Here is a 26,542-nt window from a genome sequence, read left to right on the forward strand (position 1 = left end):
TATAGAGGTAAAAACTGCAGGAGCTAGCGACATTCCAATTTATATTTCAACTATAGATGAGTTCCTAGTCATTATATAGTAGCTTTTCGTTTACGATTTAGTAATATCACCATTAAAAAAAGGAAATTAATATGCTTTATAGTTTAACGCTTTTGGTCTCGACATATCCAAAAGCATTTTTACGTCTAAAGACACGGATTCAATAAGTCAGTTATTGCTCTCAGGACCGAATATAAACCACATTGGCCGGCATCAACCGCTTTAAATCAACTGTGGTGTAAACCAATAGCTTTGTTTGCCGAATGTAATACCGCAAAACCTATCGGAAGATATGATCCACAATCTATCGAGATAAAATCGGCGAGATTTTTTAGTAAGCCTGCAAAATGTTGCTCCGACAAAGTTGCTTAAATTATACAAGAAAAACAGAGAAAAAACTCATTTACGAGCTAAGCAGATATTCCATCGAAATTATGCATTATCTCGTAAATATCCTAAACACGATTACATTCCATACCTTTAATCCAAGGAACTATCGATTTCAAGCGATTCTTCCGAACTTGAACCTTTCTTCGCTGGTTGGGATTTAATACCGGCGACCAGACTTGAAGCCGACTTCGATTCTGACAGGTTTTTGCAGAAAAAAAATATAATTATGTACGTATTGATAGTCCGAGCTTAAATATACACACGCCGAGTTTCTCTGAGTTTCCACGGTATCCAGCAAAACATCAGACAGCGGAGAAATGCGCAAAGCCTGTTAGTCGCGGATCGCTATTGGTCAACTACCACGTGCCAATCAGCTAACGAACGGCCAATCTCATCATCTCAAACATAGCTCATGTATGGCTTCCTTCAACAATCTTTTTCGATGTGTCTTGCTGTTACGAGCTCCGTATGGTTTCTGGCTTTCTAGCAGAAATAAAATAAAGTCTATTCATAGGTTCAAAGCATCTGGTTTGTTATCAATAAACATGGTGTTAAAGTTTCTTGATGTAAACACGAAAGTTAATTAGTGCGACTCACGTTCTGACAAAATAGACTTGCAAAAAACGCTTTTTCGAAAATTCCGCAAAAAAGGCAAAATGAATTTGTAAATGAAGACGATTCCACAAGGTTAAAGTTGTATCAATGAATGATATAAGCACAAAAATGGATAAGATAACTGTTTAAACACATCATTAATAATTGACAACATCGCTGACTAAGATGACTTAATTTAGCTCACGGCATGAATCTCATTTAGAACGGATGAAGATTTTCGTAATGAATAAACGATTGAACAGCGAAATCATTACTAGTGTAAATTTAGTGAATACAATCAGGAAAAGTAGTTTTTTTTATGAGCACTACAATTGAAAAACGAAACATCTAGTTTACCGCATTCTTTTAAGATATCGAATTTCTAATCACGCAGTACAAGAGGGTAAAAAGTTTTCTGTAAATGTCACGTTTACCGATCAACTTTAAATTTCTCTTTACGATAGCAAAAGACTGCCAAGCGACTCGTAATGGGAATAAAGGAAATAATCAACTGAATGATAATGTTCTGTAGTTATGCCATGAATTACATCGACTTTGAGAAATGTGACTGTGTTTAGAACTGTGTTAGTGACGCAGCGCTTTTTAATGGCTATTATAAATGCTAAAAACACGGCAAATTTAACGGCTATTATAAATGCTAAAAACATGGCAATATTTTCTTGAATTACGCTGCGGGTTCTCCGAAATAATTATCCAGATGTTTTAATTTCCAGTTGACGCTCTGATAAGCGACCACTCAGATATGGAAAACTTAAAATTGAAAAGCAAGTTCTGCCGGCAATTTGACTGCCTCCTGCAGTACATTTTTCTAGAAGACCTTTGTTTATGTTAACGATGAATAACGTTTTTAAAAGGATAGTCAATCAATTACAAGACTCGCCAAGATCCAAAGCACATTGGGTAGATTGAGCGGCAATTTGTTGATCGAGTCAATCAATGGCCACCAATGGGGAAAAACGGGAAAAGGTGGCTCGCCGGCTTAATGCTTATCACGTTGGACTCCAAATCGAGCAAAGCGGTGCGGCAACAAGCGTTTTCCGGTACCATTTAAGATCATGTGTTAGTCTTGAATTGGCCAAGACTAACACATAGTGCCTCTCCACTCACGAGTATAAATGGGTAACTGTTACGCCTAATTGATTCTAGCGCGCACAGTCGCGTTCATAAGTGCGCCAAGAGAGGATGAGGGGTTCTTGGTGCGCGATTCATTTAAATTTGTTTTTCTTTCACGGACCCAGCCCTTAGGGTCTTTCAGGCGCTAAAATCGCAATAGTGTGTCCGCCATCTTGCATTTGAATGCCTAAAAGACACTGTGGCCCAGCCACGGTTAGCTGGGGCCGCGCAAAGAACGACGAGTGAGGAAAACAAGAGGGCTTTTTAGGCTTTCACAGGTAAACATTGGGCACCGTAACTGCACCGAGATTTCGACCACAGCTACATGCCTCAAACGTAAATTTGTTCTTAACTTATGTCTTTTTTTGCTCTTATTCTGCTTCTCGGCTTATTTTCCAACAAGAATGACAACGACGACAACCCATTACACACTTTATTTAACAACAATAACATTTGTTTTTACCAAAACAGTAATACAATAAGAAAAGAAATTTGTAAACTGCATGAAATGTTCCAGTTCGAGTTCTTTAGAAAAGTGGAACACAAAGCGCAGCTTCAGTTGTACTTTAATGTTCTTGGTCCTCAAGGAAACAGCAACGAAGAAGAGACAAGGCTTCTCGGCAGACAGGTTCTTATGTTTCTGGCTTGCATCGTTTAAGCTACAACACTAAGGTTTACTTTTCCGCCGGGCACTCAGAATTGCATAACGTAAAGGAGACGTGGAACCACAATAGAAACAGCACTGAACCGATATACGAGTGATATACATGTAGAACCGCATCTTCCTGTTCTTTACAACTGGAAGGCTACGGACACGAAGACGGTACTCGTAAGGACAGCTCAACGGGTCCTACAGGACTGGGGTGAGTAGGGGGGTTGAAAACCCACTCACTATTAAATCTGATCTTCTTGGATTTCGATTCGGTGGCTGTCACCGACACTGGTGGACTTCGAGCGCGATGGAAAGCCGGGCCTATGTTCCACACCACCAGGAGCCGGGCAGTCGGGCGATGAAGAACGCTGTCGATATCGGTTGAAACAAAGGCGTATTCGCTTAGGGTCTTAGCAACACAACATCCGGGAATGTGTTCTCTGCTTCTCTCACTGCCTCCTCAGGGAAAAAGGCCGCCACGCACAATTCTGTTGCCTTCACCCAGCCCCGGTCAGGCATGCTATCATTCTTCCCTACAGGGGGTGAAAAGAACTTTGAATAAGTGAATGAGGGATAAAGGATGGGGGATGTGGGATGAAGGGATACAGGATGTGGCATGAAGGATATGTGGGATGAGGGATATGAAATGAGGGGTGAGGGATTCATGAGGGATAAAGGATGAGGGATGTGGTATGAACGATTCCGGATGAGGGTGCCACAGGCTGATTAACACTGATCTTTCTTCATACAGTTTCTACTTGACATTTCTTATGCTATTACTCACCTGCTTCAAAGTCATCCTCAACCTACCTACAGAGCTACATATCTATATAACTGGATTTAAGAATTCTAGTATTATTTTCCTCGGATTTTAAAAGAAGTATGGTATTATCGGTTAATCATTTGAAGATTTCTAGCGAAACGTTCTCTTATGGCGAATGTAAGTAAGACAGAATTGATGAAATTGTTTAGCACGGCGGCATCATTTCATTTATTCTGTCATCTATTCCTTCATGGGAAAAATAGAACCCACAAAAATAACTTGGCTACCAGTTGCTTCATAGTAAAAGTTGGTGGAGCATCGCACCGGTATCGTGGAGGTCACGGATTTGAACCCGGTGTTCAAAGCCCTGAAATTTTTTTCAGGCATTTTGCCCCGGTTGATTAAATGTATCATTGCTTGTTTCTTAATGTAAGTTACTTACAAAATACTTGTTTAAGATCCACTATGAGAGATGTGGGCGTATTATCTTCCATGACTTCTGCACTTCCTTGTAGGACTACAAACAGGGTACCGCCTTGAGACCGAAAGCAAAATACATGTATCAGTAAAGAACCAGGGCCCGGTTGCATAAAGCAACTTAAGATTAAGTGGGATTTTCTGCAACCATTCCCTGTGTTCCAGAGGATTTTCGCGGCCCGTGCTATTATAGATGAATCAGGCAAAGACGGACTAAAGAGTAAAGGAAAACCCACGACGATGCAAAAAACATTCAACGGAACGCAAGGAGCAGTTGCAGAAAATCCCACTTTATATTAAGTTGCTTTATGCAACTGGGCACAGGGGTATCCAAGATTTTTCTTAGTAGGGCGTGAACCAATAAACCACATATTATTTCTTTGCAGAATACCAGTTGTATTTGAAAGTCGCAGGTCATCTCAGGGGGGAGGGGGGGAGGGGCAACCTCCCAGGCCTCGATCTGCCCCTGAAAACTTGTGCCAATGTCTAAGATGTTTACTTGTGTTGAGTTGCTTATAATGAGGATTTTATGACGTCGCTTACAACCTTATCATTTATTTAATTATATCGGACACGATTCAGCATACATACATACAGCATAAATTCCTGTCAATCAGATGGGGATTAAGACTGAAAGTGAAAGGTGTTGTTGAATTTGCAAACAAAACACAACCAAATATTTTCAGTCCATGAGCTGTATTTCACAGGGTTTTGCTTCTTAGGGGACGGGGTGTACAGACCCTTGAAACGAGGTTGAGAGATATTCTTTTGTTTAATGCTGCTCGCATTGCATCTGCCATTCCAAAACAAGTGAACCACTCACAGAACAACAATAATAAGAAAAAAGTAGACCAACCTTCTTGGTACTGTCTGGTTGACAACATGACATCATCAGCTTGCACTTCCTTGATAACCATGGACAGAGCGAGAATGTACAAGAGTCCTGGTGGACAAGCTTTGAATTCTTCTGTCTGTCAAGAAAATCGCATGACTTGAGTGATGATTATGATACTGCATGCACTTATTGAAAAAAAAAAAATGATTGTTAAAGGAGCTACGCCACGGACATCACATCTTGAAAAAAATTGGCAAGTTTTTTCAAGTTTGTCCTTCAAAATCTGGGATCAGTATCTGTCATAATCTTCGTCAGTCGAAACCATCCTTGGTTATTTTCGCGTTTTCATTACTCCTTTGTTGTTTTTCTTTGTTAGAAAACTATTATTAAGAGGTTTCCTTCAATTTGGAAGTAATCAGAAAAATGACAAAATATCCGCGTGACATTGCTCCTTTAACGTTCGTCGCAACAGGAAAAGTCAAGCGAAGTTCTCAAGCATTTTTTTTACAGTTGTAAGCAAAGACTGTCATACAATTGCAAGGTTCAATTAAAAGGAAAAAGAAAGAAGTGAAGAAGGATAAAGCATGGAAGATGATCGACAGTAGACTGTCCACAGCCCTCTACTTTTTCTTGTTTTTTCGATCGATGAGCTAGCAGTTAGAACGGCGAGAGAACTGGACGCCAGCGCAAAACGGAAGAAGCAAGGGGGCAGGGGCGGGGGGCGAAAAAAATAGATTTTTTCTTTCGCTGGCTTGGCGCCCCCTCCCCCCTCCCCCCGCGCGCTTGCGCTTCACGCTCGCTTCGTTTGCATTTTTTGCGTTGAAAAATCGAGAGGCTGTGGACAGTCTAGATCGACAGAGGATTAGAAGGTAAGGCATGTTGGGTGTGGAATGAGGGATAAAGGATGAGGGATGTGGGATGAAGGGAGACAGGATGTGGCATGAAGGATATGTGGAATGAGGGATATGAAATGAGGGGGGGGGGGGGGGGGGGGTGTGGGATGAGGGATAAAAGATGAGGGATGTGGTATGAGGGATACTGAGATGTGGTATAAAGGATGAGGGATGTGGGATAAGGAATGAGGGATGCAGAATGAGGGATCTGTGGGATGAAGGATGTGGGATATGGGATGAACGATTAGGGATGAGGGTGCCACAGGCTGATTAACACTGATCTTTCTTTCATACAGTTTCTACTTGACATTTCTTATGCTATTACTCACCTGCTTCAAAGTCATCCTCAAGATCTGAAAAGGAAAAAAGATAATGAAAGAAGGAACATTATAATATGACATATACTGCTTTATTGAAAAGAAGCATTCTGCATGGGGAAATGAGTTAAAATGCATGCATGAGTATGCTAAACGTTTTCTGTTATTTTTGATCATCCATCTCTGAGGGTGATTGCAGTGACCTAATGCTTGTTCATAGCATGCTGGCACGGTTGTTCGAAAGCTGGATAATGCTATCCACCGAACAAATCACTATCGGGTGGATCGCTAGTGTTAGTATGTTTCACTAACACTTACCTGCTGGATAGCGATTTATCCGGTGGATAGCTTTATCCAGCTTTCAAACAACCGGGGCCTGGACTTTAGATTGTGTAGTCTGGGTTTGAGCCCTGGCTAGGGTCATTGCGTTTTAGACTGGGGCAAAATTACTTTACTTTCACAGTGCCTCTCTTCACCCAGCTGTATATAGGTACCAGAATTGGCAATTCTGTGACAGACTAGCATCAGGGAGGAGGGGAGGGGAGGGGGGGGGGGGGAGAAATAGTCCTCCTCCAAATTGCTGGTAGCATGACCCACTTGGCCTAGTGTCCACTTTAACTTAGATAAGTAAAAATGCAGGAATGTGTTCAACATTTTTAATCATCGATCTGGTCTGACTGTTTTCATGGACTTATGTGCTTGCACTTAAAGTTCAATATCCACAAGATAACAAACAGGGTCAAACCTCCAAATCCAAGGCTCCTCCATACTTTGAGTACAGTCTGCCATCTCTCTGATTTACCTGTTGTTTCCACTTGACACTTAACTCTTGAAGCAATGTTGCCTCTGTTGTGAACTGTGCAATGAAATTTGTAAAAAGCATGTGTTGTTGTGTTGTAGTTGATGATGATCTCAAGCAACTTAATCTTTAAGTGTTAATCATAGCAATAAAAATTTCTTGTTTATGCTTGGTTCTACTGCAAACCTATTAAAACTATTTTTTGTCAAGGAATTGGCACATGATCATGTTAGTGACCCAGTTTAACATTATCATATTTGACTGATCATACAACTCAGTGATCGTGCTCTTCCCATAATTCGTGCATTGTTTCCCAGAATTATACCTTTCGGTCCAATTTCTATATTTCTTGATTTAAACGATGCCAAGTTACTGTAATTATAAAGAATTAAACTTATTTTTGCATAACAATGTTTTCAGTGATACAAAAAGATCCATGCATAAAAATAAAATCAAAATCTTTAGCAAAAACGCTGCAGGATTACAAAATTGTATAAAATTGTTTTTACATGATTGTAGATCTGTGTCTAGAACTTACTATCCCTAAAGATAAATGTGTATAATTACATGAAGTGCAAAGTGTTTAATATATGAAAATTATATAAGAACCTGACTAGCAGCATCATGAAAGTTTTCCTCTCGAAGCATAATAACCTGGCATGGCCCAGCCGCCCTGTGAAGTACATGTACATAATACATAACTATTATTGTACTTCAAGCTCTAGGTTTTATCAGATAGAAGTTGAAAGTGGTGAAACCCAAAGTCTGCTTTCAAAGTCTATAGAAAACATTGGCAGGTGATCCTTATTGTTTATTAATTAGCAAAGCAGGCGGCTTTTCTAATAGGCATGTACTCATTTATTAATGGTTTAACTTTACTGTTTACATGTTTAGGGAGGGTGGGGGCTGGGTGGGTGATGTGAGGGGAGGTAAATCTCCTCGGTATTTAAATCGAGTGTGCATTAGATACCTATTCTAAAATAGAGCTTGAAGAAGAATCCAATTACAGTCACAACGATAATATGGATCCAATGATCACATCTGGTTTAAGTATTCAGACCCCCCCCCCCCCCTCCCCACTAAAATGCTTACAGGTCAGAGTGTTTATGGAGCCTTGAGAGAAACTGAATGGGTTAGGAGGGGCAGGTACCATCATGGAACAAGATATGGTAGGGTGCAAACAACACACAGATACATGTTGATGTATGATAAGGTTTTCAGGGTAGAATCTGTAAAAAAAAAAACATCAAAATATAATAGAAGAGTAAAAGTCTGTACTGTATATTGAACACTGTCATGTGCAATACTAACTGTAACATTCACTCGAGATCACCAAGTAATTTATCGCTGAAACTGGGAAAGATTGTTAATCCTTCAATCACCATTTATAATTAGAGATACATGTATCACCATCAAAAACATGCTCTTTCATGCTGTATGTTTGCATCTGTCCTAACCTGACGGTGGATCTCCTCTCAGTTCCAGTGAAGAAACCTGCAGAGCAAAAATAATATCGTAAGAAGGTGGGCATGGCATAATGGCTGATTATAATGGCAGTCTGAAACATATATAAATTATGCATCTAATGTTCCAGCTTCAAATGTAATAAATAATAATTATAATCATTGTTAATAATATCATTGACTATAAAAAGAAAAAGCCTGCTGAGGGTGTTAAGCTAGTTAAAGGCACCTTTTCACAAACTTGGACATTTTTTGAAAGGCTTAAACAGCAAATAAAAGGTGCATGTTATATTTTTATATCAATAATTTCTACATTCTATTAATTGTCACTGGTACCTTCCTCTCCAAACGAGAACCCTCTGTCTCCAGCATCAAATGTAGCAAGCTCCTGATTTCCAGTTGAGAACTTCACCCTGCATACAGAGCAATTAACTTGATTATTGATCAATTCATACATTAATACTGACTGCTAATTAAGGAGAGGGGTGGATTAAAAAAAAAAGAAAACAAACAAACAAAAGAACATGATTTTATGGCAGGAGTGGGTTAGAGAGCGGAGGTTGACAATATTAATGGACCCTTTTCTAGCCCCGTTGGGTGTTTAATTGAAGAAATATGGGATTTGAAGTTAAGCCTACCAATGAAAGTACAACACTGATTATGACCACTGGATTTTTTCCTGTATATGACCCGGGGAACATCCCATGGTGGATAATTTTGCGCACCTCCAACCAATGTTGGTAATAAGGCTTAGCACAAAATAATGTATTTGTGTGTACTTTTACGAGTTCATTCTCAAACTTACATTTATCAACTGTTTATTGTATAATTTAACTTACTGTCCATGAACTAGAACAAACATTTCTTGTCCTTTCCATCCTTCTTTGAAAATTATGCTGTCAGTAGGATACAGTACAATAATTGCTGCAAAAAATTAAAAAGTAAATAAAAGTAAAGGAATTAGTTTTCCCTCATGGCATTTCTAAGTGAAACTGTCTGGTAAATTCTTTTTTCCTGAATTATTACATGTAGTTTGGGGTTCAGAAAGTTTTGAAGTAACAGTAGGCGTGCAGCTTTACTACGAAGTAGTTGGCCAATTTTACCATGATTATTTAGTAAAGAATCAGAGGATATTGATATCCCAGCAGAGTAGATAACTTATTCCAGGCTGGGCACTTACATGTATTAACTTTTCCAACCTTCAGGGTGGGTGCTTAGTCAAAGAGGGTGCTTATTCAAGGTTGGGCGCTTAATTGAATGAATACGGTAGTATTTGACTAGAAAGGTGTGAAATAAATAATGACATTACATTAAAAACTTGCTTATCCATTCACCAGAGAAAGCTAAGAATACCTACTGCATTATATCTATATTTTTTTAAAAACATAATTTTAAATTAACTGACCTGGCTTTATGGTGGTGACCACTGATGCCAAAGACTCTTTTCTCCAGCTGTGTACCACTGGGGACTAAGAAGAAGAAAACAATAATACAGTCAAAGCTCTCGTAAGCGGAACACTAGGGACGCAAAAAAGTGTCCGTAACAGGAGCTGGCCGCTTACGATAATGGTTCTCAAAAGGGGCCACTAGAGGTGTGGGGGATAAAGGGCCGCTTAAGGGAGCTTGCCCAGCTAACAATAACCGGAGGGACGTGGATGACGACGAAACAAGCACTGAAATAGGGTACTGTAATTACTGTGAAATCATTGTGATGAACAGCGATGTGAAGTTGATTGATAAAAATAAGATGAAGAGGTTGTAAATATGATTTTCTTTGGGTTGTCCACTTTCAGGAGCTTAAAAACAAAGAAAAAGTCTAAGTCGTAATCTCTGAAAGTGTCCGCGGCGCTTACAGGAATGTCCGCTTACAAGATTGTAAAAATACAGTGTTTGTATGAGAGTTGAAACAGGGTTTACAACAAGGCGGCTGTAAGTAGAGCTGTCCACTTACGAGAGTGTCCGTTAAGAGAGCTTCGACTGTAAAATTATTTATATCGTTATTATAATTGTGCCATTTCAGCTCAGACATCTGGGAAATCAATAGTAACTAAGGCAAACACAGTGTAGTTATGATGTGTGTCTACCAACCTTTTGTAACACATCTATAGCAATCTCCTTTGACAGCTGTTGGTTGTCAAACAGTTTACTGGTGTCAAGGTATCTCCTACAATTAACGTTGAATTAACGATTAATTAATATTATTATTAACAATTAACATTAAGCGAGGAAATATCAAACTACAATATTATAGTATAAAATCTACTACAGAGCAATTATTTAATTTATTGTCAGTGTCACTTCAACTACCAAAGAAATAGTATACTAGCATCTCATCCAGTAAATTAAGTGGAACAAGAAGCCCTGTGGCTTTATAGACCGGCATAGTAACGTTTTTTTTTTCTTTTTTCGTTATATTGAAGCACGTCAAGCGATAACAATAATACGATACTTCACCGCCAGAGTGGGTAAGGTCAAACGACTGCTTTGATCATGAATTGTTTACACCGCTTTTACGTCTGTTTTCTTTCTTACACTAAAACTCATGAAATATAACTTGTCTCTTTTGTTCATATATCTTGTATCTGAGTCCTTTCTAACTCTCTAGTTCTGTTTTGCTTTGTGGTCTAAGCAGAATTTCTTATTGAGTGAAACACTTTATACAAAATGCATATTATGCATGGTAATTTATAAAATCCCTCATCCCAATAAGCAATTTCAAGTGGCCGATGAGAGATGAGATGTAGTTAGCCAAACAGAATAAGTGACGTAGGAAAACAAGTAATTACAATCCCTCTGTCCCATGCCTCTTCCTCCACCCTGGCAAATTATTTTAAGTGGCTGATGAAAGATGACCAGTCTAAGCCAATCAGAATGTGTGACCTTCAATACCCTTCCTACAAAAGAAACTTACCGAACGCAAGAGACGGGCGTGCGTAGGCCGATAGCAGCCTGGGCCCATCCCCAGGGGGGATACTCGGGATTTCAAGTGACGGGGATGATCGAAGGATTTTTTTGGGTTGGAAAATTTGGCAGCTATTTTTTTTTTTCATTTAAGTAGGGATGTTTTTGGGTATTAAAAATAATCTGAAGATTCATGATAGTGCATTAGCTGTGTACTTTTGTGAAAGTACAAAGAAACATATTTTGTTGATGATTTTTGAGGGGTCAATTTTGTATCTAAGTATTTTTTGGGTTAAGTTTGAAGCCCTTGGGTTTTTTTTGGGTCTTGATTTTTGCCCCCATTTGATCATCCCCGTCATTTGAAGTCCCAAGTACCCCCTCTGGGGGCCCATCTAATAAAGAAATTGATAATCAAAAAGATTGAAACTGTCTTCATAAATGCTGCAAGCAGAATCTTTAGTGTTGACCATGGAGCTTAATGAAATTTATTTAATGTGAATGTCTGTCAGTAAAATGCTAGTCCTTTATCTTTATCTTTACTTAAAAAATATATACCTGTATATTATAAACAAATTACCGGTAATCTAATTTGGCTACATACATTTTTAGAGCAAGCATTAAAGGAGAAAATTTTATAACTCAGAATGAAACCTCTTACATGTAATTGCTGCAGAGAAATTTAGTATGTACTGAACAGATGTAGTATTTCCACCAACCTCTGTTGAAACCACTGCAGTAGAGTTATCTCACTGGGAAACGTGAGCAGCTGTCGAGCATCAGAGGTCTTCAGAAGTAATATCACACACCTTGTTAAAATACAATTATATTATTAAATGTGTTGTAAGGTCATAACATGGGCACTATTGCCAGTATCACGAGCATGACATTGAGAAGTCACTAAAGCTGAAGTCAATTTAAGACATTTTTTACAACTGCAGTTTTATTAAATTAAAATATTATTACTATACTAGTGCAATGAATCTATTTTAAATAAATCAATGTTTTATTCTATCATGGGACGGGACAAAACGACCAGTTGAAGGGAAATTAAAGCGATTCCAAGAGGGTACCAAAGGGGGGTTCGTGATCCCGTTTCACGCACAAGTTTTAACCAAATTCACGTATCACGTATACTTGAAACAGCAAAATTCACGGATCACGTTTCTTTTCTAACTATTTTTCACGCGTCACGGTCTAATTTTTGCCCTATTTTCACGCGTCACGGACTAGTTTTTGCCCTTTTCACGTGTCACGCATAAACCCTTTGCCCCCCTCTTCCAAATGCTAAAGATTCAGCTTGTGGGCAGCTACTTTAATGTTGGCAGTCCAAACACGACTGAAACAGTTCACGATGCAATATGCTTCCCGCGATGCTTTGACCTTTACAATATCACACTTAATAAATCGTTCAATTTGTTCAATAGCTGCGACACCCTGCTAAACATTGGAACTGACATGCACATGTATGTACCTGTTAGATGACCACACATCAGCAGTGCACTTCATATTAAACAGCACAGAAACTTCCCCAAAGCAATCGCCTGCTTGAATTTCCCTCAAGACAAACTTTTGGTTTTCACTGAAAACAGTTACATTCCCTGACACCAGCACATGAATTCCAGATGCCTCTTGGCCTTTGCTAAGTAGAATTTCTGGGGTATCCTCTGTACCTTTCAGTTCTACACGACGTATCACTTCATCCCGAACACCTTTATCGAGGGCAATAGGTAGTCTGTTTAAGCAGTCAGTGAGTCTGGCAACAGCTTCTGGTGGAAGTAAAGGATTGATTGATGATGCAAACTGTGGACGTACCATTTGACTTTCCCGTCTTCTACCACTCTGTTTGTTGCCCATTTCCAAATAAACGGAACAAAGATTGTTTCTAATCCTTGTCAGTCTAATAATTAATAATAATAATAATAATTTAATAATTTATATAGCGCTTTTTACATGTACTGATCAAAAGCGCTTTACAAGAATTTAATTAAAAACAATAAAATGTTTGCATATATATAAAACAACTAAAACCTATTAAAGGTAAAAATAAATCTAACATGAAATTGAAAACAAAATCAAAGAATAAGTCAGATTTAAATCATAACATGATATTACTAGCATGTTTGTTATGTTTTTGTTTTATTGTTGTTCTTTGACTTGTTTTTATTTTTGTTTTGTTTTTCGTTTGGTTTGGTTTGTTTTATTTTACTATACACATGTATATGGAGAGGGCCCAGTTTGTTGTGGGTGAACCTGTAAGGCAGAATAGTTATATGACAGAATGGCATTAGTTTGCTAGAGGTTAGCTTCACCCTGGTTTACTTGCAGGTAGCTTTTATTTGTTGATTAGGGCAATACTAGTATATGTTGCCCTAACCAAGAAATAAAAGCTAACCGCAAGCAAACCCGGGTGAACTGAAGCTAACTGCAAGTAACCCAGAGTGAAAGTTAGTGCCATTCCATCAATCGGCCATTCTATTCAACTGAATAGGGTCACCCCTTGCAATGGCATTTTACAAGCAATGCTTCATGTCCCTGCACTACTTGAACTGGCTTGATTGCCTAACTACCGTAAGGTTCTGAAAGCAATGATCCTCCAAAAGTAATGAAATTTCAACACTGTTATGATTATATCAATAATTTCCTGAAAGTTGCAACCTGCTAAAAGTAAGGACGCTTCAAAGTACCGGTAATCTTGAACAGAATTTTGCTTGTTATTAAGAAAATGATGAAAATAAAGGATACAACAAGCTGTAACAAGCTGACCTAATGTTTGTTTTATGCAAGCCTTATTGCAAAGCCAATTATTCAAGTGTATACTCTGTTCTGATGCAACATAAATTAAATTCTTTTCAACAAGCTTGTTTAACCTTAATATAACATAGACCGATATCTTCCACAAGGTCTTATTCAAAACATTTTTATTATCATGGTATACCTTTCAGCTACCTGAAAGCATAGTAAAAGGCAGCTTTGACCTTATTCTGGATACAGTGGCTATTTGTACGGCACCTGTACAGTGCTGACTTCAATTTGCTATTCATACAGGAGTCCATCATTTTAGTAGGTTTCCTATGTAGTCATTATATGTCTGTTAAGATGCATCCTGTGATTCTTTTGAGCACTGTTGATTTGACTGACAGACAAAATTGCCTAGTCTCTGCATGCTATGTGAACAACCCATCTCACAGAACTCACAGAAATGTCACACAACCTCTGTTCAAAGATTGACTTTTACAAAACTAAAAGGCAGGTGAATATTTGTGAAAAAAAATTTTTGTAGCTTTATTATTATACAAAATAGAATTGACTTGACTGAAATGAGCGTTTACATCAAAATTCTACGAGAGTCCACAGACTTCCATATAAGACTCTACTGGTACAGGACATGTACGCTGATTTGCACTTTATACACACAATGCAGCTTCTTTGACATTGTTTTAATAAATTAAATTATTTCAATCACAGCGTGCGTGGATTGAAGAATCATGTATGAAGAGCAAAATGTATAAGACAGTGTGTGGGTCCCACACAAATGGCAACTAGCTGCGGACAATTCATGAGGAAGCCTTTTTAAGACTCGCATTTGACTCCAAGTAAAAACTTATTCAAGCCAACTCAAGAGCTATAATTGTTGAAGTTGTCAGAAATTCTTTTTATGAAATCAATGTTTGACCTTTTTAACCCTTTCATCACACTAAACCGGAAAACCGGGATTCTGTTTTCCCACTGGAACATACTAAACCGCTTTTCTGGGAATTTGACCGCTTAAGATTTGAGATCAGAGACCTAGTAACTAGTCTCCTAGAGGGGGATCTAATATATTTTAAATTGAAACCACATGGTCAGACTTCAAAATGGCATCCTTGAATCGTGAAGTGAAGAAACAGAACTCCATAAAAACATGAAGTGTTCACAAGGCGCGCAAATCTATATTTTCCACCATATTTTGACTGACTAAGAAGATGCTCTTTCTAAGAGTTAGAATTTTGAGGCCAGTTTTCAAACTTGGAAGGAATTATTTTCACAACTTGTCAATGGTAAATGGCTCGAGTTAATTGGGCTATTGCATTTAATATCCGCACCCCCCTGTTGAGGACAGGTATTTCATTCTTACCCCTAAAGAAATCCGTTAAAACGTCTACACCTCTAAAGAAAACTACTGAAAATGCCTTAACCCCCAATGAAATTCTTTGAAAATGCACTAAACCCTCAAGAATTCCATTAGAAATGCATTCTTACCCCTAAGAATTCCATAACTTTTCACCCATTCCCCCTGAAGAATTCCCTTATATTTTTATCTTACCCCTGAGGAAATCCACAGATTTTTGCCCTTGCCCCTGAAGAATTCCACCGTTCCTCAACAGGCCGGGAACAAAAATTTTATGCAATAGCCCATTTGAAGAACTCTTCGAACCTCTGATGCCAAGATCAAAGCCGTATGGACTCAAACTGTCCCACCGTTTTCTACAGTCACGTTTTCCGTGCGGTTGAACAGAGTGGTAAGAGTTGTGCAAAGTTTCCATTAATTTTCCTCTCTTCTTTGAATGAAATAAATGTTCTAATTCATCACGATGTTTTTGTCTAGGATTTTCTTGCTTGTGTTGTATTTTTTGGAATACAAAAGCCTATTTGAAGTGCACAAACCCTGTTTAGAAAATCGAATCATGGAAGGAATTATTTTCACAATTTGTCAATGGTAAATGGCTCGAGTTATTGAAGAACTCTTCGAACCTCTGATGCCAAGATCAAAGCCGTATAGACTCAAACTGTCCCACTGTTTTCTACAGTCACGTTTTCCGTGCGGGTGAACAGCGCGGTAAGAGTTGTGCAAAGTTTCCATTAATTTTCCTCTCTTTTTTGAATGAAATAAATGTTCTAATTCATCACGATGTTTTTGTCTAGGATTTTCTTGCTTGTGTTGTATTTTTTGGAATACAAAAGCCTATTTGAAGTGCACAAACCCTGATTAAAAAATCAAATCATGCTTTTTTAGACTGAAAGTTTGACATAGAAATTCACTGTTTGGGGGAATTTTTGTACTAGAAATAGAATGGTGAAAGGTTTAAGTATTGTAAAAGTCCGATTTTTGCGAAAGGTTGTGTAAAATTTTCGTGAGTTTTGTAAATTTTAAGTGCCGCTAGAGGAGCTGTTCGCGTTTTTTAATTAAAAAAAATAGCTTACTGGTATGCATATGCAGAGATTAGGCAAGTTATTGTACATGTGAATCTAATCAACAACATTATAAAACGCTTAATAACTACTGTATCCCAACAGACATACAGTATTCTGGATCGGCAAAAATAAGAAATTAGCGGTACATAAAAAAATACTCAAATTGTGGACTCTCAAAGGTACCTGAAGTACGTACTATAACACGAGGTCACACTTCGGAACTAAGCTATGATGATTAAGAGGAAATTTCGACTCAGACCGAGCGGGTAGTGGCACAAAAGTTGAACATCAGAATTTTTGATATGCCGCCCAAAGAAAGCCTATGGTAGGCCTAGAAACGTGGTGGGATTTTTTTCTTCAAATATTTCTTCAACCGGTCAAAAACTTACAAAACCGTTATGAACCCCAGTGTCTTCTAAAACACACAAAATAAACATGACTAATACCGTGTCGTAAACTTCGCACTGGCTCATTCGCATTAGAGGAGACCCTGTTTTTGAGCCTAGAAATGTACTATTGAAGTGTTTATAAGTCATTTGAGTCCAATCTTTTTTTCTGTAAGTTAATTGCGAAGGTCACGGCGAGCCGCTGAAAATCACTAAAATTCGGTTGCTCGAAATTCTTAATTTGGCGCTCTTTTTCGAGAGAGAATTTCTCTACCCGGTAAAACTCTAAATAACTTGAATTTCAGATATTTTGAAAGGGGAAATGCCATTCTAAAACCTAGTGTAAAAATTTTTTTCGGGCTCTCTATACGTGCTGAGTGCGAACGCTCTCAAAACACTTATAATTACAAAATTATCTGTCACTGAAACGTAAACAATACCCACATTCTTCCGGCCTGAGAGTCCAAAACGTCTTCTTCTGAGTCTTTCCTCCGTTTTCTACTAAGTATTTAGATGTAATCTACAGCAGAAGCTACCTGTTAAGATCATCCTGAACACCATATCTTCCAAATATCGAGGGTAAAGCGAATTTCGAATCCTATCGCCATCTTTAATATCGATCAGTCTTCAAGCGTGCTGTCGACAACTTCAGTACATCTCTGTGTTGACATTTAACATTCGACCACTCTCAGGTCTGCCATGATATATTCCCATCTCTTGTTAAACAGCCGTCGAATAAATATACCCTTCTTGTATCAACCTTTTGATTTCTCGACCGAAATACCGGTCCGTTCATTTCTTCATGGTCAAGAACAACGCACTGGAACCAGGCAAACTGTTGTTCTCCGATTACATGTTGACTAAACTTGCGTGTCACGCAATCCCTTCCCTTAGTCACTCGGTTGGTTTTTTGTTACACGATATCCATAAATAAAAAAACACCCGATAATTCGAAGATCAGGCCGGGAGATCAGGACGTCTAAATTAAATTCGAAAACTAGTCCTAAAGGTTTAATACAGGTAGGTAGGTAGGTAGGTAGGTAGGTAGGTAAAACTTTATTTATGCAGGGTGGCCCATTCAGCACAGTGGCTGGTCTCCAGAGGGGCCCTGCTAAATACAATTTCTAAAAATATAAAATATCTAATTGTTTAAATAGTTATAAAAATAGAGTTAAAAGCTAATGTTTAGTAATTGAAATAGTTATATAAAAGAGTTTAAAAACTAAAGCGAATTACAAGCATGAACTGGTATATAAAAAAGATAAAACTCGTAAATTAGGTGCTATGAATAAAGTGGGCTTTGACAAGATTTTCAAAAGAGGAGAGTGATACAGCTTGTTGGATTTTTAAAGGTAGTACAGCGCTCATTGTTTCACTATACTCAATCAACCAAAGGTTGAAACAATATATGGTAAACCATTATTTGCAAGAAACAGAATCTTGGCCAAATGATATTTTCATCAGATGGCTGGGCCCACACCATCACCACTAACCCACTAACCCCTGCCTACACGGCGACGAGCGGTACTCCGCCTGAGGTCCAGATCATACGTCCTTTTGTGAAATCAGGTATCACAGCAAACAAATACCTTGCCCTGTTAACTATTGTATTGAGATATCCAGAACGACATTTATTCATTTTTAACAAGGTCTTTGCTACTTATTCTGTAACAAAATACAGAAAAAAATAAGGATCTTCACTTAGGGGCGGAGCCTCCTGTGGTTGGGTAAGTGGTGATTGGTCAAAGACATTGCTAAAAAAAATAGGTCAATACGATTACAGAAGAAGCTCCGGCCTGACGGGCCGTTAGGCTCCAACAGCTTTTGAAAAAACCATGAAGAAAGGAAGTAACTTTTAGATCTTTTACGACCAGCGCGTACCTTGCGTACGGGGAAAAGTACTTATACCCGAGGCCTCGAGCCCGAGACGCCGTCCATATCTCTACTCTTATATAACACTTTGACAGAAAAAGTAACAAGAGGCAAAAACGAAATAGTCTGTTTTACTCTACCAATTGCCCTTTATGAAATGTCGAAAGGGGTAAGGAATTATCCCTTATATTACTTTTCTTTTAATCCACCAAACACCGGACAGTCGATCTATCTAAATATTCGAAATTGTTTTTTTTTTTATTTGAAGCCGAATGGACCCCTGTCGAAAGTGAAAATTTAATTCAAGTAGAAATGCGTGTCACTTCTGAAGCTATGTAAAAGGGGCAACATCCTCGATTTTATTGAAGGTTTATACAAGTTTTTATTTCGTCAGGTAGCGAAAAGGAAGTTTTATTTTGTCTTCAAAAGGATATAAAAGAGCAAGGATAGTAAGGATCTGGACCTTGGGTTGAGCTCATGGGGGGTACTCGGGATTTCAAATGACGGGTATGATCGAATGGGAGCGAAAATCAAGACCCAAAAAAATCCCTGGGGCTTCCAACTAAACCCAAAAAAGTCCCTGGACCAAAAACCAACCCCCAAAAAATCCCATGTCAAATTTCTAAGCCGCGAAATAAATCAGAAAGGGGGAATGGTACACACACAAAAAAACAACATTAGAAACACGTTGATTGTTTGTACTTTATTTGCAGAACTATGTGGTCAAGGCATTACCACGAATTTTGAGATTGTTTGTAATACCCCAAAAAATCCCTAGTTAAATCAAGCCACCCAATAAAATACTTGCCAAATTTTCTTCGATCATCCCCGTAACTTTAAATCCCGAGTACCCCCCCCCCCTGGGGGGTTGAGTGCCTTCGGTGAGGTGTAGCGGAGAGGGGGAGGGGTGATGGAGTGGGTTCAGCACTTACGATAACAATATTATTTTGGACAAGACGTTGAGGCTCAGAAATGATTTGCCATTAATTTAACCTTTGGTTGTTTGCATATTGTAAAACAACTGCTGTAGATGCTTCTATGGATAGTCAATAACGGTATTAAACCAAGCGCTGTATACAGTCTGGGAAAACAGCCGCCTCTCATCGCTCCCGCTGATACGTGCGAAACGAGTAGTCCGTACGTAATCACGAGAGCGATTAGGATGCGAGGCGGCTGTATTCGCAGGCTAAGCGCTGTAGCCTTGAAATAAGTTTACGATCGTAAGTCTCCTTTTTGCGTGAATTCGTGTTGGCACAGCGTTAAAAGGGAAGTATTTTGATTGTTTTTCGTCGAAACTGTGCCATAATCCCCCTACTAGATGGAAAGGGTCGAAAAGAATTTCAACTTGAAAAACTCTGCCGGATTTTGTCAAGTTCTCACTAAAGTTCTCACATTTTTTTCCGAAAAGGATCATGATTGTCTTTTTCAACAACTCGGCTGGGTTATTTTTTAAAAGAACAATCATGATCGGTTTCGGAAACAAAAATGCGAGAACTTTAGCGAGAACTTGAAAAATTCCGGCAGAGTTTTTCAAGTTGAAATTCATTTCGACCCTTTCCATCCACTTCCCCTGATCTTTCAAACCATCGAGTTTTTTATTTCATTTCTGGAAATCGTGAACAAAAAACTACCGAGTGACTAGTACGAAAGCGATTGCGTGACACGCAAGTTTCAAATTAGTCAACATGTCATCGGAGAACAACAGTTTGTCTGGTTTGTTTCCGACCATGAAGAACTGAACGGACCGGCATTTCGGTCGAGAAATCAAAGGATTGAAACAAGAAGGGTATATTTATTCGACGACTGTTTAACAAGAGATGGGAATATATCATGGCAGACCTGGAAGTGGTCGAATGTTGAATGTCAACACGGAGATGTACTGAAGTTGTCGACAGCACGCTTGAAGACTGATCGATATTAAAGATGGTTCGCTTTACCCTCGATATTTGGAAGATATGGTGTCCAGGATGATCTTAACAGGTAGCTTCTGCTGTAGATTACATCTAAATACTAGTAGAAAACGGAGGAAAGACTCAGAAGAAGACGTTTTGGACTCTCAGGCCGGAAGAATGTGGGTATTGTTTACGTTTCAGTCACAGATAATTTTGTAATTATAAGTATTTTGAGAGCGTTCGCACTCAGCGCGTATAGAGAGCCCGAAATAAATTTTTACACTAGGTTTTAGAATGGCATTTCCCCTTTCAAAATATCTGAAATTCAAGTTATTTAGAGTTTTACCGGGTAGAGAAATTCTCTCTCGAAAAAGAGCGCCAAATTAAGAATTTCGAATAACCGAATTTTAGTGACTTTCAGCGGCTTGCTGTGACCTTCGCAATTAACTTACAGAAGAAAGATTGGACTCAAATGACTTATAAACACTTTAATAGTACATTTCTAGGCTCAAAAACGGGGTTTCATCTAATGCGAATGAGCCAGTGCGAAGTTTACGACACGGTATTAGTCATGTTTATTTTGTGTGTTTTAGAAGACACTGGGGTTCATAACGGTTTTGTAAGTTTTTGACCGGTTGAAGAAATATTTGAAGAAAAAAATCCCACCACGCTTCTAGGTCTACCATAGGCTTTCTTTGGGTGGCATATCAAGAATTCTGATGTTCAACTTTTGTGCCACTTATTTTTGTTTTCGCGCGGTATCAGTGGATCTTTGCTCTTAACATGTTACCTACATGCTTGAGAAAACCTTCTTGCGGCTCAGGTTCTCTCTACGCCATCTTAGGAGCGAAGTGACGTGCTTGTGATCTAGTTTTAGTCCTTGTTATTTTAAAGAAACTTACCATTTACTCACACGTACAATACACAACGTTCCAGTTCGGCAGCCATCTTAATTTTTAAAGTCGCAATGCATTCTGGTCGAAGCGCAAAGATTCGTTCCCAGTTCTACAACGGTCACACACGGCTTAGCCAATGAAGTTTATTTCATTCTTTCGTTGGCGATTTCTATACCGCGGTTTGAAATTCCTACGGAACTCGAGTTTTGTCGATAACTGATCATTTACAGATCCTCAAATGTAAGACCATGTAATGCTTCCGAAGCGACAAAAGGCAAAAAGGCCTGGGGACGAAGAGGACGCCTGTGGCAACCCGCGTTTTTGGCGGGAAATCGCATTGCCGACAAAGAAATTTCAAAACGACTGTAAAAGGCGAAGAGAAAAAATTTATTCAGGGCTGTTGTTATGTCAATGTCGACAAACGAGAGTATAGCAAATTCAACTTCGAGGATACAAGGCTCAAGAGATCTACGAAGGGATAGAGAGCGAGAAAGATCAAGAGAAAATATGCGAAAGAGTAGCAAAGAGCAGCGACAAAAACTGCAAAAAGAGCAAGAAAGGGGCCAATAAAACGGGCAGAAGAGCAACGAAGAGCAACGAGAATAAAACGAGAGAGGACTGTCCCAGGCGCGTAGCTGAGGTTTTTGGAAGGGTGTTCGTATTGACAGGAATATTTATTATGGGGTTATTAAATACGAGCGCCGAAGGCGCGAGCCTCTAGGGGGGTCTCGGGACATGTCCCCCCAGAATATTATGAAATCTAGAAGCCCTGAAATGCCATTTTGAGCATTGTGCACGTCAACATTTCAAACTCGACGGAGTGTTAAATAACAGGTATTTTTAGTCATAACAACAATATTTCCGGCGTTTTGTTGAATTGATACATTGATACATTCATACATACCTACTGGCTCAGTACACTAAACGTTTTACAAAAGCTTGACGTATGCTGCAAAGGCATCTCAGGGCAAAAGCTTAAGCCCCCCGCCCCCCGGCTCCACCGACAATGTACTAAAAGCAGCGTCAATATGCACTAAATACACGTATCACCTGGGTCCCCCGAAATTGTATTCCCTGCCTTTCGTCTATTGATACCCCATTTATCAAATCCCGAACGCCTGTTAAGGAAATATTTTTCAACGATGAGATTATTTTGACTACATATAATACTAGGTCACTAGGATGTATTGAGGCCACTTACTTACTAATTCACTACAGGAATATTCGTAAAGCAAACTCGACAACTGCATCATCCTCGGGTGGAGGCCTTGAAATAGATTGACAATTTCGTCCAGATCGACAGGCATATCATACTTGAGAGCCAGTGGGGAGAGCCTATTCTCCTAACAATTTCATACTTTCCCGTTACTTTTAGCGTTTTCTTGCACGGTAATTTAAAAGCTGCAACACTCAAAGTTTATTTTCCATTTCCCCACTATTTGCTAAAAGCTGAAAATCATCAGTTTGTCTTTTCAGTCCTCCATTATTGACCTCCAAAGGGGGTTCGTTCGAACCCCTCGAACCCCCCCTCCTATGCGCCTGGCGACTCGGTTAAACATGCAAAGAAACAGCGAACAATAGCGAGAAATAGAAAGAGAAAAGGGCCGGCAAAAGAGGCAGAGAAGAAGCGAAGAGCAAGGAGAAAAAAGCGAAAGACGGACCAACTAATGAAACAAAGGATTAGGAAATAACAAAGAAACAGAAAGGCAAAGAAAAAGACGGAACTGAAACGAAAAAAAAGTGCTGGAGAAGGTAAGACGTAAGCCTAAGTTAATAAATAATGGCACAATAATTGTAATTTTTACCGCTTGCGGATCTGGAAAATGTGGTAGGGGATAAAAAAAATAGTTCTTGGCTGCTTCGAATAATTATAAGTTGCTGCTAATATAATAATGTCGAAAATTGAAGCCAAGGTGGCTCTGAAACCACTTGGAGGGAATTTTTTTTTTATTTTAACTGCAAATAGTTTTGTCTGAACATGCTGATCATTATTCAATAATAAAAAATGGGGTTCACAGGGCTCGTTTTTGTTTCGTTTCCTCAGAAACGATACGGTATTATTTTGGATTCGAGGTGAACTATTTACACAGTGGAGGCTACTATCCAATCAGGAGAACGCTCGCAACCAAAAAGTAAATAAGTTTGGCCGAAGGCAATTAATTTCGTAAAAGCATGTTCTTCAAACATCGGAAAGGTAATAATCAGCATGACCAAAAAATATTGAGATTCCTTACTAATACAAATATCTGACGACTGCAATGGTTTTAGGTTTGATTAAAGCGATGTATTGGAAAAAAAATAGAGTAAGCTCTTTTAGCGTTTAATTGTAAAGTAAACATTCTAGCTATATTCTGAAACGGAAGAAAACTTCCACCAATCAGAGTGTTTGCAACGCAAACAAAAGCGTGATGACATGGCATATCCGCCGTGTTTGCTCGCACGGAAGGGCTAGCGTGCCCCGAAAACGGGCAAGTTGATTGAAGAGAAGGGCATATATGCAGTAGAGTTACAAAGTTTTTTCACCTCATGTAACAGATTAATGTATAAATGTGTATAGGAAAATTGACGGCATCTTCGACGTCACAAGCCGCGCGAGTACACGCAAAATTGCGTGGGTTCTCTCGTGGACGTATCCGGAGTTGCGTGATCAGTGTCACGTGAATTGCGAAAACATTCGAGTCGGCACGAAAAGTTCGGAACGAAAAAGAAGACAGTCAAGTTCTGTTAAAACATCAAATTTCTTATGGACAGTTTCGTATAGCAAGCTGTGCAACTGTCATGTCGAACAACATTTATCTCCTTGATGTAAAGCTCAAGATTAACTACCGCGACTGCTGGATGAGTTTTCTGAGATGAAATTAACAATAAAAATATTCTTTGCATTACTCAAAGCCATGGCGATCTGATCGAAACTCCACAGCATCGCCAAAAATGCAAATCGTAATTATCAAGGCTGTTACACTGACAAAAGAAGCAACTTGGCTGTGTTTTATTCTGTGGAAATAGTTTCCTATTTGCCAAGAGTGGGGGGAAAAAAGAAGGCAAGCTCCCTTAATTTAACTTTATTTGGAGAGAAAGACACATACTATTTCGATAAGGAGAAATATTAATGTATTACTTAATTGAACTCTGTCAAAATGTAGCAGGTCTGAGTTTATGCCTCCTTCACATAAAATAGACAGTAGAAAACCGAATATGAAGTTCTTTTTATTCTTCACTCGCGCATAAATTCAGCAAATTCAACATACACTAGGACCTCGCGTGTTTTCAATGACCTTGTATGTTCAAATAACGTAATAATAGAAACTCCTAATGAGTTTCTGGTAATAATGGATTAATAAGCTTCTTTAAAACTCCAAGGCCCCTCTCCGTAACAAATGATCCAATGCATTGCCCGACAAGTAAAGAGAATTACACACGACAGAAAATTCACGAATAAGCGCAATTGTCCCCCCCCCCCCCCAAAAAAAAAAAAAAAAAAAAAAACGCGAAAAAATGATTATTTACTCGTGTTTAGCGCCAGTAACGCAACCAATTGTAACGAAATTAAACGCCTTAGGTTAAATATTAGCGCTGCTTTGGTGTGTAGAAGACTTGTACGATCTTGTACCAGTACAAATTTGCGTTCTTAATCTGTTTTAGTGTGTAAAAGACTTGCACCAGTACAAATTTGCGTTCTTAATCGTTTTAGGTTATATATCCTCGTCGCATTAGTGCGTGAGAGACCTGTACCAGTACAAATTTGCGTTTTTAATCCATTTTAAACTTCGTTGCCTTCGTGCGCTGAACCACTCTCATTCTCAATTGGTTATGTAATGTAGCAATTGGGCTACTCGCGTTTCAAAATTGTTAATACATAACGTTTATAAAATTGACAAGTCACGATTTTTCTTCGACATCGCACGCGGTTGACGCACTACTACCGAGTGACGCTTAGAACACCCACAGACAAATCCCTTGAGAAATTAAAGCAGTCCCTTGAGACTTTAACAAAAATGTGCGGAATTTGGTCCAAGAGTGACAAGCTTCCCCCAATATCTTTACCATTTTACTTGTAAACAAGCAAAATAGCCGATAGAAATGAGTAAAGAAAACGTTTCTGTGGCTCGTGCTTCTCCTCTGCCTTTCAATTTTTCCGTCGCTTCGCTTTCCGTTCGTGTCTTATATAAGATACCACTCGTAGTCTGATTAATTTGTGTAGCTTGGAATTAGAACTAAAAACAATAATGCTATACCCTTTATGAAATTTTAACGCAGTAAGCCTACACAAAAATCAATATTTATAACGAGCGTGCTTTCCGTCGCAAGGAATAATTTAGGAAACGATTAAGAAAATTTTAGTGCATTATATAGAATAAATTTCACGCCATATGTTATGAACGACAAAAAAAAATCCAGTTCAAAAGTAATCATTTTAAACTCAAGTGAATTAAGGCATGGGTCCCGCAAAATTTGGAAAGGGGAGGTCAAATTAAAATATATCTAAGCTATCTCCGAAGATCGTCCGAAGATTATCCGACGATTGCAGAAGTCACCCGAAGATCCCCGTAGAACACTCGAACTGCCGAACATTACCGTCTGAAGATAAAAGAAGAACACCCGAGGGATGCCAAACATAGTCGGACACTTGCGAAGGTTAAGGAAGGCTTGCAAGGATTCATCATGTGAACAACTTTTTCACTATTTTATTTTTATGAATATTTTTGTAATATGCACGGTATTTTTGACAGCAAGCAGTCAGGGCAGCTGATTATTAAATTATATTATGGTTAGCTTGGAATTAGAACTTGCCGAAAATGTTACAATTTTTATTAAAGGTAAACGCAGTATGGTATATTGATCTCGACATATATAACGAGCATGCTTTTCGACGTAACAAATATATTTAGGAATCGGTTATTGATTTTAAGAGCATTATATCGACTGAATTTTATGCCATATGTTATTAATGACAGGTCCACAATAATTTATTTTACACTCCCTCGATATTTTCAAACAAAAATTTATGTGTAGATCAACGTCAGTTTTTGGCCAAAAAAGCTTTCCGCTGAGGTGACTTTAATATTT

General features: G+C 38.7%; 1 protein-coding gene across 5 annotated transcripts; it reads right to left on the reverse strand.

Moving 5' to 3' along the window:
* Window positions 1–2,583: 2,583 nt before the first annotated feature.
* On the reverse strand, window positions 2,584–21,714 carry LOC144640144 (uncharacterized). 5 transcript variants are annotated; one of them, XM_078499358.1, is made up of 14 exons: window positions 21,374–21,714; window positions 12,729–13,154; window positions 11,974–12,063; window positions 10,445–10,520; window positions 9,762–9,825; window positions 9,196–9,280; window positions 8,693–8,769; window positions 8,351–8,387; window positions 7,503–7,566; window positions 6,840–6,950; window positions 6,107–6,130; window positions 4,906–5,020; window positions 4,015–4,107; window positions 2,584–3,342 (listed from the first exon to the last, which is right to left on the reverse strand). In XM_078499358.1, exons 2-14 carry the CDS (start codon window positions 13,109–13,111, stop codon window positions 3,212–3,214), a joined length of 1,350 nt encoding a protein of 449 aa, XP_078355484.1. In that variant the 5' UTR covers window positions 13,112–13,154; window positions 21,374–21,714; the 3' UTR covers window positions 2,584–3,211. The 5 variants fall into 5 exon arrangements, 4 of the variants coding, with proteins under 4 accessions (XP_078355484.1, XP_078355481.1, XP_078355482.1 ...); XM_078499355.1 differs by having other exon boundaries at window positions 8,276–8,387; XM_078499356.1 differs by having other exon boundaries at window positions 8,276–8,387; window positions 21,482–21,494.
* Between the last annotated feature and the right edge of the window lie 4,828 nt (window positions 21,715–26,542).

Source organism: Oculina patagonica, unplaced genomic scaffold (genome assembly GCF_052425735.1).
Source record: "Oculina patagonica isolate OP01 unplaced genomic scaffold, crgOcupat unplaced2, whole genome shotgun sequence".
In the NCBI taxonomy this organism is placed as follows: domain Eukaryota; kingdom Metazoa; phylum Cnidaria; class Anthozoa; order Scleractinia; family Oculinidae; genus Oculina; species Oculina patagonica.